The sequence below is a fragment of the Podarcis bocagei genome (genome assembly GCF_964188305.1).
Source record: "Podarcis bocagei genome assembly, chromosome: 6".
Taxonomy (NCBI): Eukaryota; Metazoa; Chordata; class Lepidosauria; order Squamata; family Lacertidae; genus Podarcis; species Podarcis bocagei.
In genome coordinates this window covers 51,306,017-51,320,167 of record NC_138130.1, presented here as the reverse complement: position 1 = coordinate 51,320,167, position 14,151 = coordinate 51,306,017, and the positions used below count along the sequence as shown (strand labels likewise).

Below are 14,151 nucleotides of genomic sequence, written 5' to 3'. Positions count from 1 at the left end.
ATGTGTACAGCTCACTGCTACATGTGAGGTTGTGTGGATTGATATATTAATCCAATGCTAGTGCTAGACAGAATGTCAGTTTTCTGAGAGTTAGAATCCCACTTTCTCTAAGAATACTTTTGTGCATCTGAACCACCTTATCCTTGGCTGTTAGCAACACTGGGAGATGGGTGTGGGATCTGCTATCTGACTAAAAATTGGCTCCTGGTCATATAACCCCATGAGAGTTTGCTGGAAGATGATGCCTAACCTTCGCAGCCCACCATAGGTTGTTGAGGACTCAGCCCGCAGATATCTGCATATTTGTATCCTTCCACCACTCTACCACCAACCCCAGCTTATATTTTTGACAATTCCATTGTTTCATCTATTTTTCAGCAGTTGTGGAAACAGGGTGTCTGGGGAAGCGGATGCACAACAAACTCCATATATGTCTATTTGATCCTCATTCCAAATGTATTAATTTAGTTGCATGAACTGGCTGATGCTGGGCTAATCTTAGTCTCTCGAGCCTCCCACCGATCTGTTATTTATTACTATTTCTAGTACATATGCTCACATTCTTCCTACTGGAGAAATTAGAACTAGTGTCAGACAACCCAACAAAGATGAACACTGGATATTTTGATAGTTTAATATATTTTAGCATAGCATATGAGGACTCCTTCTTGCTATTTATACATATGGGAATGGAAAAGGTGAGACAAAAATGTAGTGCAAAGGAAATGCTGTGGTCCCTTATTCCGCAGAGCATCCTCTTCAGCCACCCCAAACAACTTCCAGTTCTTCATAGTGAAAAATTCCCTTGCCTCGCCAAAGGTTCAAAGCACCAGGGAACATTTTGGGAATACTGGTAATGTTCAAAGCAGCATCCTTTCTTCAAGCATTCATCGGCAGAGATGCCAGGGAATCCACAACCCACCCTTTTGTTTGGTGCCATTCCACACATCTTGGGAGGTCCTTAAAATGAAAAAGAATGAGAAAGAAGAACTTTTGACTCAGGGTTTTTTGTTTTTGTTTTGTTTTTTAAAAAAGTGAAGCTGCCCCATAATTCCTCTATGAATGTGAATCAGTTTTTGTCTATATTATATTATAGTACTCTCACACAAGCTGATGAGGTTCTGAACCATACAGCTTTATACTGCAGGGGGGGATTTACTTTATGCTGTGAAAGGCTGAAGACTCCAAAGGGAAGGAGGGAGGGAGGGAGGGAGGGAGGGAGGGAGGGAAGGAAGGAAGGAAGGAAGGAAGGAAGGAAGGAAGGAAGGAAGGAAGGAAGGAAGGAAGGAAGGAAGGATCCCTCTATACATGGAGGAGAGAAGCTTTCCTGGCTATTAAAGTAGATGCTGATCTACTTTAATAGCCAGGAAAGCTTCTGCACCCTGCAATGTAAATTTGTTCTTCTGCCTATTTCCTCCCAGTATTATTGGATATGTCTGAGTTCTAGAATGCATAAGATCCTGATATGTTTTGAAGTAAAGGAAGAAGATACATTCAAATGAAAAATAAATGGGAAAGGCTTTTGATATAAAATACTCTGCAAACCTATTGGATCTTTAGTTTACTTCAATTTATTTCTACAATCATAAGTTGTTGTTTTTACAAGATGTGCTATCAGGGCCAGCACTAGGATATTTTTTTTTGGGGGGGGGAGGCAGAGCTTTGTCCGGGTGCCCTTCAGTTAGCTCCTCTTAGCATCACTCTGATACTCTCCCAAGCTTACCAGGAAACCGATGACAGTGGGTGTGGGTGGTTGGCAATAGGGGTGGGCCATGATGCTGAAAGCAGGGCAGCTCTACCTTTCTGGCTCCTCCTCAGACCAGAGTTGTTAAGACAAGTACTAGATGAGAGAGTGGCAGCTGCTGCCATCTTCATTATTCCCAATGCCTCTGGGACTCACCCCGCTGTTTCTGTGATGGGGTGGGACCCAGACACATTAAGGAGAATGAAGATGGCACCTGACCAGCACATCTCTTCACAGTGCTTGTCCAAAAAGATTTTTATTTTTTTTTACAAATAAAATAATTGAAGCTGGAGTCAGCTGACACTGGGGCTGGAGACATGCTGTCATATCCTATACACACAGAATTGAAGTGGTGGGGAGAAAAATGGGCAACTAAAAAAAATTAAAATGGCACAAGACTGTAGTTGCAGCCCAGTGTCCTAGGAAACAGTTCCAGTAGCAACCAGACAATGCCTGTGCTAACACTGACTTGCCAAATACAATCAGAATATTCAAAATACAGAGGGCAAAATCCTCATAATTCCATTACTTTTATTTCTGGGAAATATGGATTTTGCAATAAAAATGTGATACCTCAACAATAAGTAAATGCAATATTATAGTCCGTCCAATATTTTGGTATTCTCATTCCAGGACAGAATCTCTAGGGACATGGATCAAGATGCTATCCCTACACTGCTCTCTGTAGGCATACTTCATCCCTCTCTACTTCCAACACATCTGTTGTCACAAGCAAGTTGCTGCTCTGTTACCTGTTACGGATGTTGGGTAAAAACACCACCGAGTACTAACAACATATGAATTGAAACAGCATCCTCTTCCCTGGCATTCCTCGGCAGTGATGCCTGGGTATCCACAGTCTTCCCTTGCGCTCATGTCCATTACACAATGCTGGGAAACTGTTTAGAAAAATGAATCATGTTACTACGGTACCAGGCTTCTGTTACTTCTATAGATGTGCCTTTCATGTATTTATCTGTTTGGTTATTTTAACCATAGAATACACAAACCATTAAAAGACTTGTTATGGACCATGACTTAGGCAGAAACAATTAACAACTGGTCAAAGGGTTGTGCCCAATCCTATTTTCTCACTATCATGTGGATAGGAGTCCTCTTCTACATTGGGCTGGAATTTGGAGGAGGCAGAAATCACTTCTGTCCACCAGTGTTCGGAACAGAGATCATAAAACTGTAGAGTTGGAAGAGACCACAAAGGTCATCTAGTCCAAACCCTTGCAATGCAGGAATCCTTTCCCCAACATGGGGCTTGAACTGATGATCCTGAGATTAAGAGTCTCATGCTCTACTGACGGAGCTATCCTCAGCCAGTGAGGCTTACTGTTGCCTGCCTTGTGCTCTTTGGGGAAGAAACAGGCTGTGGAACAGGAACTCTCCTTTTCCATTAACCAGTCCTCAATAGGTGCATGCCCTGGTTAGCTCTTGCTTGGATACATGTGACTACTTTTGAAGGTGACTTGGAAACTACAACTAATCCAGAATGTGACAGCTAGACTGGTGACTGTGAGTGGCCACCAGGACCATATAACACTGGTCCTAAAGGATCTTCACTGGCTTCCAGTACGTTTCCAAGCACAATTCAAAATGTTGGTACTGATCTTTAAAACTCAAAACGGCCTTGGCCCAGTATACCTGAAGGAGCCTCTCCATCCCCATTATTCAGCCCAGACACTGAGGTCCTGCATCAAGGGTCTTCTGGTGGTTCCCTCACTGTGAGAAGTGAAATTACAGGGAACCAGGCAGAAGGCCTTTTTAGTAGTGGTGCCCTCCCTGTGGAACGCCCTCCCTTCATATGTCAAGGAAATAAAGAACTACATAACTTTTAGAAGACATCTGAAGACAGCCCTGTATCAGGAAGGGTTTTTTATGTTTGATATTTTACTATGTTTTACATGTGCTGTAAGCCACCCAGAGTGACTGGGGAAACCCAGCCAGATGGGCAGGGTATAATAATAATAATAATAATAATAATAATAATAATAATAATAATAATAATTTTGTAACAAAACTATTGATTGTTTACATGACATCAGGTTACATAAGAACCTAAAGGAACATGATTGTGAATGGGCTTATATTTCCCCTCTTGAATTTGGAGAACATTAACACAAAGTCATTACCCTCATTCACTGGGGGATAGAAGCACATTGATGTGTCAGAAGCCTTTCGGTCAAAACAGCATCCAATCCTTTTGCACCTCTTGCGCGTGATCCCTTGATAGCCACAGTCCACTCTTGCTTGCGGTTCAATCATTCTCTTTGCATATCGGAGTGAAGCTATTGGAAACCATATGCCATGTTTTAGGCAGCTTGTAATGTTGCTTTCAGCCTAGGTTGAGAAATAACTCCTTGTTGGCTTAAATGAAGCTCATCAAAACCAAAATCCAAGGACCTAAATCAAGGTCCTGGAGCTTAGACCCCACCCCCTGGCACAGAGCCCAAACAGCCGAAGGACTGCCTCTTCCCACTGCAGCCTGTCCCATGTGTTAAGATGCAAAGCCCTGCTCTAAGTGCATTCTTTATTTGAAGGGTGCTGTAAAATGGCACAGGAGACTAGCTGCTCTGTGGTGGCAACCAGGTTCTGAAATGCCTCCCCCAGGAAGCATGATGAGCACATCTTTAGTTATTTTAGCTATTCCATTTCTTGCCTGCCCTTCACTAAATTCATGAATCCAGATTGAGCAACTGGAGGAATTGTTTGCAAAATTTGGACGGCTGCATGTTGGTTCTCATATCATTTCAGAAAGTGTGGATTAGGTCATGTGAAACGAATCTAATTTCTACCCTGTCCCTAGCTACTTCCCATTCCTCCCCCAAACCTTTCGTGTATCATTTACCTCTTTCTCCAGAAGGTTTGAAGCACCATGGGACATCAGGCACAGTTGCATCAAAGCAGCAGCCCTTTTCTGTGCATTGCTCTGCAGTGATGCCTGCAGAAGTGGAATCACACCTCTTTCTAGCCTGGACATCCATCAGACATTGGCATGCATCTGTTTGGAAGGAAATGCTATATTTGGAGCAACCATATTCACCACTCCATTGTAAAGTAACCAAATGTGGGGTGGACAGTTGGTGTGTCACATTGTGAGCTGGGTTTACAGAAAATAATAAAAAAAGGTCCCTTAATACTTTGCATTTCTTCATGGATTCAAAATATCTCAACCAATTCACAAGGCTCCTATCTCCTATTGTGAAGAGTCCATCTGGCTGTAACTGGATGAGCTTTAATGTGAGAGTTTGGGATAAGCAAACGCAGCCTATAAGTAACAGGAGCTTAACATTACAACAAGCAAGAAGTCTGCTGCACATCCATCAGATACCTGCCTCACAGGGGCTGGTACAGTCTCCTTGTCTTTGGTGCCAACATTATCATTTTATACAAACCAATGTTTGGTCAGCAGGTGTGGGTTGTCTTCTGTTCTCTTTGTCAACAGTGATGGCGACAGTGGTTGGGTGGGTGTCTATAGGACATGGCACTGTAACATGGGTTTATGAAGCTATAATAAGAATGCCTAAAGCAATTTATGGGCTACAACAGCGGCACTCAAGGTTATCCTCAGTTGACCTCACATAGAGAAAATAATAATTTCTTCTATGGGGATTATTTTTAGTAACAATTTATAGATGACTGCGTTTGCCTGTTGTTTCTGAATAGATTTGCTGTTCGTCATTAACTCGGCTTCTTTTGTTTATTAAGAAACAAATATTATATGCAATATATACTTACATGGTGGATGTCTTCTATTTTGGGAACAGACAGATCCTAAGCACAGGGCAGCAACCAATAATAACCATTGCTTGCATTCCATTGCTATATCCACCTTGTTCACTTTAATACTTTCCAAGAAAACTGATCTGAAATAACATATGTTTACATTACATTTATATCCCTGAATTAAAATAATACAAATACTTAAGCTGGTTTATTTCTTCCCAAAATTTATCGGTGAAAAAATGCTGTTCAATGGCAGATTCATGGTCCACAGGGTCCTGTGCTCAGTCCTTTTGGGAGGATCCTGTTTATTCACCTAAATAAACAAGACTATGTCCAAAGTTATGATGGAGCTAAATGCATAATAATTGTCAATTAATCTGTCATAACCTACATTTTGTAATGCAGACCTTTCAATCGCTAAAATGGTTGAGCTCATTCAATGATCTTGAGTTATAGTCGAACGTTAGTAATGGACTCTTTTAAGGGTGTTGAACAATCTTTCACCAGTCACACTTGATATGGGTGAGGTTTAAAAATATTAATCGTCTCTACATTTGGGAATGTGGTACTCAAACCAACAACAGGCTTGTAAAGTGCAGTGGGAGACTCTGATGATATGAAGTCCTCACTGTGACAAAATGCAGGAAGAATTGCAATTTAATTTATCTTTTATTTTTATTTATAAAACAAAACAGGATTAGTTTCTTGAAAAGTGTGGATTAGGTCATATTCTACCCGATCAAAGCATGACACAGCCTACAGAGCTCAAACAAAGCAGGGGCAGATGTGATTTAGAATTATGAGCCTCAGAAATAAATGGTATGAGCATACACAGAGTGCACCTGTCTAGCCAATGAGGAATCTCTGTTTGCATTTAATGTGATGATTCAACACTAACAACGGCCTGAAATAAAAACTCTTTGGGTTGTATTCAGTGCTAATCCTACTCTGAATAGACCTGTTGAAATTAGTGAGCATGACTAACTTAGGTCCATTAATTTTAATGGGTTTACTCGGAGAAGAACTGGCATTTGATTACATCCCTTCATTACCAGTCAGCCACATGATACATGGAATCATTGCTTCTCCTTTACCAAAGTGGCAAGAAAAACAAGAAGCAAGTAACCCCAGCACCAAAAGATAGTAAGGATCGGGCACGATTCGATCAATGAGTCACACCAATGGAAGCTGGCATAGGGACTTCTGCTAGTGCCTTAAGGTTTTCCTCCTCTCTCCACTCCATGGGCGTCCTCCACACATCACAAATTGGCTCTGGGGGGTCGAGAGAAACCTTGGAACAGCAGGCAGGAGAAGGCAAATGATTGTGTTGTTGGACTGATCTGCTCAGTGCTACATTGAATTCCTCCCAGTGTGACATAAAGGGAATCAAGTCCGTGCTCTGCGTGTTCCACTTCACCAGAGCTTAGAGCAATTCCAGTCCAGGTTGTACAAAAAAATTACAAGCCACACAGCATCCATTGCTGGCCAGGCCTCATACTATGGTGCACTTAGTCTAAATGCTAATACTAATCCTTTTTTCTTCTCTTTTCTGTTACTCTAGGATCAGGGACGGATTTAGGTTTGATGAGACTCTAAGCTACTGAAGGTAATGGGGCCCTTTATATGTCCAGCTGTCCTTTGTCAACAACAAATTGTCGCTGTTTTTTTTTGTTGAATATATGCTCTATGGTAATTTATGGACCTAATAGGTATCTAAAGCCATTTGCACATAACAAAATATGTATTTTATAAAAGCAATTGATATAGAAATGAGCAAACCAGTGATATTTTAGGGAGCAGGCTAGCAGGCGGGGCCCATTACTTACATCACAGGAGCCTACACAACACACAACACTGTTGCTATATGTAGGTTTTATTTTATTTGTTTTTTATCTTATATTTTGGAAATGCACATCCAGGTTTTTTTCTTTAGTTTTTTTGGGGGGGCCCTAAGAGAGTGGGGCCCAAAGCTATAGCTTGTTTAGTATATACATAAATCCGGCACTGACTAGGACAACAATCTTCTAAAATATCTGTTTTAGGGGATAAGCTCCCCATGCTTTAAGTAAACTATATAAAATTATAAGACTGCTGAGTTATATAGTTGCAGTCAATAATTGTTTAACACTTGCCACAAATGTTTCTGCCAGAAATTAGAACGGTATTGACTACAACAATATAGCGCGGTGTTTTTTTAAACACAGCCAACATGATAAAAGAAAAATTTCCTGATCCAGAGTATTCTGAGTAATTCATGCTGGATTGGGTCCCTGTGACATCCCTTTGAATCATAGAATCACATGTGGAAATTGGAAAGAAAAAAAAGTTGCTTCAAAAGCCAGTCATGGCCTTTTCCCTTCCATCCCCCCATCTTCTATGTCCCTGCCAACAGACACTTTGCATTCTGTGGCCGCTGAACATGTTGAGTCCACATCGGTCCAAGACTTTTTGTACTTTCTTGCTTTTTTGTACTTCTGCTGATGCCTCCTCCTTGTGTGTGGAATAATGTCATACTGGCTACCTATGGATCACCACTTGAAGGATGAGTTTGCTGTAATGTTGCCATCTATTTGGTGAATATATGTGTGCATGCCTCACATCTAAGTGCACAGATCTGTGGAATGGGACTATGAACAATGATAACACTCCAGATCTTGCTCTTGAGAGTAAAAAAAAATTAACCTAAAGATATTATTTCCAAAATAGTATAAAAAGTTTTTTGAGGCATACATTTTAAGCATCCTTTGAAAAAATATGGCAATGATTTACTGTTAGGGTTCCAAGGAGTTGCTTAAGAGCAAGCAGGCAAATGCCTCCCTGCTCGGCTGTGAAGCCTTGCTTTTGATGCCAAAATTAACTTTATCTGTCCAGAGCGCCACTCTCCCGTGGCTGGCTCATTCACTGGCAGAATCCGTGAGTGGGCGGTCCTTAAACCTTCCCCAGCAAAGCAGTTTCTTGACGCCCAGTCTGCGCCTCCCCTCTCGGCGGGAAAGCTTACTGCGCAAGGAGGACCTCTCTCCTCCCCGCTTTGCCAAGGCAAGGTGTCCTGGCACCGCCTCGCCTCCTCCGAGCCCTGAAGCTCTTCTCCACTGGAGGCGTGGTTACTCTCCTCCGCTGAAGAGGAGCTGCTTCCCACAATCTTTGGGGGCTCTCTGTAATCCATCCGGCTTTTCACCTCTCCCCCCTGAGCCGATGGCAGTTCCCTGACATTTACATAAAGTAATGTACAAAGTAAAAGAAATATGTAGAAATTTTGGCTTACTTGAAATGGTGAGAAGCTAGACATAAGTGGCTTGATTCTGGTGCTGCCAGACCTAGATGTTAGATAACAGAAAATTTCCTGTCTTCTTCAGTCCCAAGGATTATTCTTTGAATAATGGCTTTTAGTTTGCAGATCAGCATCTAATAGCCGTGATGTCACACCATGTCTGAACTGAGCATATAAGCTTCATTTTTTCAAAGGACAAAGGACAAAGGGCTTTTTTATATGTGATAGTTCAGGCTTTGGGCAGAAGGCCAAGCTTCCCAAATATTTATCTGCTGTTCAGCTAGTTTACTGTCCTACGACCAGATCCTATGAGGAATCCGATCCAGAGGAACAATCAGTACCCAGATATGTCATGACCTCTGGAGCTGTACTGGCATCCAGAGTCCGCCCAGGAGGAAGGGCTCTGTTTGGGAGGCAATAAACAGTTGTTGCCAGGCAGATAATCATTTGGGCAGAGAACATAAGGCAAGGCACATATCAAATTCACTGCTTCCCAGAAGATACTTCATGCAGTGTTACAGGCAACTTAATTGTTTTCAGTGCCGCATTTATGTATAGGTTAAGTAGGCTGAAGCCTAGGGCCTCTATATCTAGGGGGGCTCGCCAGCCAGCCCGCTCCACAGTGGGCAGTCTCCCCTCTCCCAAAATTGCAAACTGAAGACTTCATACAAGGGCAGGACAACTTGGCCTCTAAATCTAGGGGGCTTGCCCGCTCCACAGTCTCTCCTCTCCCAAAATTACAAACCCAAGACTTCTTGCATGGGCAGAGCAAATCAGGCCCTTTGGGGTTTTTTAAGAATAACATTACAAATTCATTTTCCTAAAAAAAATAATGCTTATTCCACATAAGGTTTACAAAGTTCAGTTATTGCCTCTCTCCATCTAAATCCAGCCCTCATTGTTTTTGTTGGGGACCTTTGAAAATGGAACTGCAGCTGACATCCATTGCAGCAAGATTGACTTGTCCTGCTGCTTCTGCATGGTCTATTATGGTATGGCAGCACAAGCCACTCTACACTTCCATCACAAGATTAGGATGCATTTTTCTGTAGGTGATAATTTTGTATGGAGATACCAGACCAGATGCAACAAAACAACATATAGCATTACCTTTGGGCTAATGCTCCCTTACACTAATATAGCCTACAAACCAGAGATGAGAAATCTGTGGTCTTTCATATATTGATGGTCTACAACTCACATAATCCCTGATTGTTGGGAATTAGAGTCCAGCAACATTGGGGAAAGCCACAAATTGCCCATCTGTGCTATAAATGGTGGCTGAGCTCAATAAAATGTGCAAAGATGGGGATGAATGCACAACAGAGATACAGTTCATCCCTTATACAGCCAAGACTCCCTGGAATAAACCTCACTCTCCAGCCATTGTCACATGGAATGATCGTAAACTCAGGGAAAACATACAAGTAATTGGTGTGCATTTCTTGTTCTCTGGCCCACTGCCCCATTTTGACTGCATTCTTTTTGAAAGTTGAGGCAATCGCCGTCTCGTGTCCTTAACAACATCACTTCACACACCCCTCCACTCCTTCCCTCCCATCTCTGGGATAGCCTTCATGGTTAAAGAGTAATTTACTGATTTGTTTTCTTTTTCTGAGAAAGCTTTGGTACTTTCTCTGTTTCCCCATGTGGTATATTATGATGGCATTCTGCCCTCCAGACTCGCACCCAAAGTTGTTCATGCTGTGCACCTGATTATTTTGGTAAACACTGAGTAGCCAGTTTTCTGAGCCAGTGCTATCAAACAGCAGCCTATCCTCTGGCAGAACAGAGCAAGGGCCACAGCAGGAAATGATTTCCCTACCCTAGAAAAACAGCTCTTCTAGCACATTTGATCTAAATTCTCCACAACTGTGCATTGGAAAGGCTTATTTCTTCAATATAGAGAAGTACTTGGCAGGCATGTATAGAGATGAGGGTGGGTGCATCTTACTAAATCTCTGAATTTGAAAGAAAGAGAAGGAAAGCAGAAATTAAGGACGCAACACACTTTTGCTTTGATTTATTGCTTCAGGAAGGAGCAAAGGGCTGAACAGTAGGGGGGAAGAATCAGAAGAAGTAATCTACAGCATGGTTTAAGTGGTTCAATTAGTCTCAGAATTCTGCAGGATCTCAGTTGCCAACATTGTCAAGAAACGGGTCCGTGATGATGAAGTGCCTTGTGCACAGCTTCTTCGTGTAGAGAAGTGGTTCCTACTATCACTGAATCCGTTCCTTATAACACACACTCTGGATGGAGAAAGTGAAAGAATAGTATCAGCCACACAATCCACTTCATCAGAGCATTTCTCGCCTCAAGCATTTAAAAAAACAACCTCATTTAAACATACTGATGCACATTCCAAACATTTCCCAAATGATCAACATAAAATAAATATAATTTGTAGTGATGAGAACAGCTCACTTAGCTGTCATTCAATAGAGCAGTCCATTCATCTTTTTTAACCTCTTCCCTGTACTAATATCTGCTAATACAAAATCTGCATTGTGATGTGTGATGCCATTGCAATGCCCACCTCCCAGTCTCCTGCTTTTAAGTGTGTGGGGAATTTTGCAACATGATTGATGTCATGTTATTCATTTGATTTACATATTACTCAGATACCTTTATTGGGGACGGGATGGCCAGTTACAAAAGAAGACAGAGCTCCCACACCTTGAGCAGCTGTCGTACCAACTTCACCTCCTGAAATTCCTTCTTCTACTCTACTTTGAAAGGTTTGGGGGCCTCTGCATCTGGCTAGCCTAGCCCAACCCTGTGCCCTGTCCATCTCTGCCCCAATTACACAAATCCCCAGCTACCTGTTTTCTCCATCCTTCCCTTTCAGCCTGATCTAGTGCAGCCTTTCCCCAGAGCAGTGCTATCCAGATGTTTTGGACCACAATCCTCAGCAGCCCCAGTCAGCATTGCTGTGCTGGCTGGGATGTTGATGAATATATCTGAAGGGCACCTGTTTGGGAAAGGGCTGGTTTAGCACATGTGTGTGAGAGAGTGGCTGGAGAGATGGGGAATGTGATATATGCATCTCTGAGGCTGCATCAGTTTACAGAGCTGAGCTTTTCAGATGCAGCTCTCTTCCCCAGGTTGTGACTTGGCAACCCTAGATTCTATGCATCTGTTAGAGGATCAAGCCCTCAGGTGCGATTTCTGCTTTATTAGAGAACCACCGTACAAATTAGAAAATAACAAATTAGAAAAATTAGAAACGTATTTGGCATCACAAGGCCACTGCACAACACCAATACTTATAATTTCAGAAGGAGACTAGCACAACTGATTTTGGGATTCAGTCCTGCCTTGTGCCAAGGTTACGTTAATGAAAACGTTTAGAATAATTTAAGCTCTTATAACAAGACATTTATATTGTACTTTTATGTACCAAAAATCACACACATTAAATGTATTTGACACTGGAATCCAAAAACGAATTAGAGTTGTGGATACTAACCTTCTATTGAAATGGGTTTGAAGCACCAGGGGGCATCAATCACGTTTGAATCAAAGCAACATTGCCTTGCACTGCATTCAATTTCACCAATGCCTGGGTAGCCACAATTTTCTCTTGATCTTGCTGGAACATTGCATTGTCCTGAAGCTATTTAAAGCAAAGTTTGATATCAGCAAGTTGTTTTCTGTGAGGAAGATGATCACGAATGCTCTTTATATAGGCACCAAGCACCCTCATAAATTCATGTACTCCTTTGCTTTTTAAATGAAACAATTACATCTATTTGATCTTCTTGTAATCATCACACTAATTACAATTCTAGTCACATTAATGCTGATAGTTTTAGTGCAAAAGTAACCCTGGTATTTTCATCATTCATTGCTTTAATGTCAGTTTATTATGGCAAACAGCCAGCATATTAAACCAGAAGAAGGGAGAGTTCCCTGTTTGCCACACATACAGCCCCCACTTCAGAATGAAGAATGAAAGCACAACTTCTTAAAGAAGCACCTGCCCTAGCATTGCTCTAGAAAAGAAGAAAACTTCTCTTCATTCATGAGAATAACACAATGGCCTGTTATGGCAGCAATGTGAGTTTAATGATCAGAACCTTGTTGCTAGATTATTATGAGAGCACTAATAAGGTCAAAACCAGTTCAAAAGCCTGATATATAGATTAACCAAAATTATTATTTTCAGACACATATTCAGCTTACCACATAGTTTTATTTGAGATATTACATATCCAACATTGGACATGGGTATATTTGTTTGTAAACCTGGAAAAAATGTCATAATATGCCATATAACAAAAGATTCAGTAGCTGCCACAAATTCCCAGCTTTCATTCTTTTTAATTCTATTTTTAATGAGCTAATTTGGTTAGTGTGGGCTGTATATCTGTTAAAGGAGCTTTAGAATATATGGACATTTAGAAGCCAGAAGATACTGTCTATGGTTAGAAGACACAGCATCCATCCACTGCCTCATGAATTGTCTTGGCACCAATTCCAGTTCTTTTGCATGTCCCTGATTTCCGCCTTTCTGAGCAAACTTACCAACATCCTAAATGCCCTCTATGACAAATCTCCCCCCACCTCTTGCCCCCTTTAGAAATAACCAGAGAGTAAATGTGGGTGAGCTATTTTTTATATTCATATAATAAAATAAAACCAACTTCATAATATTAAACACTCCTATTTCAGGTTTTCTTGGTTTCAAAATACAAGGTTTGGGGCTTAGAACATAAACAGGAATGAAGCCTTCTTTATTAGAATTGCACAGAAATGCATTCCTAGATAGCTCTCCAATACTGCCCCATCAAGACAGCCAGATCTAGCAATATATAATAGAAAGTTCACCCGCCTTTTAGAACTGATATTTTGGCTGCAATGTTACAAGCAGAACTGCAGAGGCTTGCACCGCTAGTGTAGCTTCGTTGTATGCCACTTGATTTTTCATATAATAGAAATGATAAAAGAAATACTGAAAATGCGTGCACTTACGCAGCAAGGCATTGCTGAGCCCTACAATGGTCAAAATAGCCAGAACCCAGATCATTTTGTTTCCCATTGCAGCGTCTGTGATCGGCCTCAAGGAAAGGAAGATGGAGAATCTGTAAATGAGAACCACACCAGAGAGAGTTTTGTTTTATATATTGGCTGTGTTTGTTGGCTTGGTTTCATAGAATATTTGCCTAAGGTGGTGCTTTTTGGAATCCTGTTCCTGATATCTCTTTTTGATTAAAATTAGACCATTAACACATTTACCAGCATTCACTGTGACGGGTTTTCCCTGATAGCTGTTCTAAAAGAAAAGAAAACTGGTTCAGATATTAAACTTTGCTAAAGGCTGTTTACACATAGGCAGGTTCCACCCAAGGCTCCAGCATTTACTCTTTAAATCCAGTATGTCATGGGAGTGAGCTTTGGGAT

General features: G+C 41.4%; 2 protein-coding genes across 2 annotated transcripts; both read right to left on the bottom strand.

The window, feature by feature from the left end:
• Positions 1–616: 616 nt before the first annotated feature.
• Positions 617–8,943, bottom strand: LOC308589773 (uncharacterized protein). The gene is made up of 6 exons (XM_081199191.1): positions 8,742–8,943; positions 5,492–5,619; positions 4,602–4,754; positions 3,886–4,041; positions 2,497–2,643; positions 617–960 (listed from the first exon to the last, which is right to left on the bottom strand). The coding sequence occupies exons 2-6, from the start codon at positions 5,571–5,573 to the stop codon at positions 788–790; spliced, it is 711 nt and encodes a 236-aa protein (XP_081055317.1). The 5' UTR covers positions 5,574–5,619; positions 8,742–8,943; the 3' UTR covers positions 617–787.
• Positions 8,944–10,700: 1,757 nt separating this feature from the next.
• LOC308588541 (trefoil factor 3-like) lies at positions 10,701–13,868 on the bottom strand (the record flags this gene model as incomplete). The annotated part of the gene is made up of 3 exons (XM_081196952.1): positions 13,723–13,868; positions 12,218–12,364; positions 10,701–10,708 (listed from the first exon to the last, which is right to left on the bottom strand). The coding sequence occupies exons 1-3, from the start codon at positions 13,787–13,789 to the stop codon at positions 10,701–10,703; spliced, it is 222 nt and encodes a 73-aa protein (XP_081053078.1). The 5' UTR covers positions 13,790–13,868.
• Between the last annotated feature and the right edge of the window lie 283 nt (positions 13,869–14,151).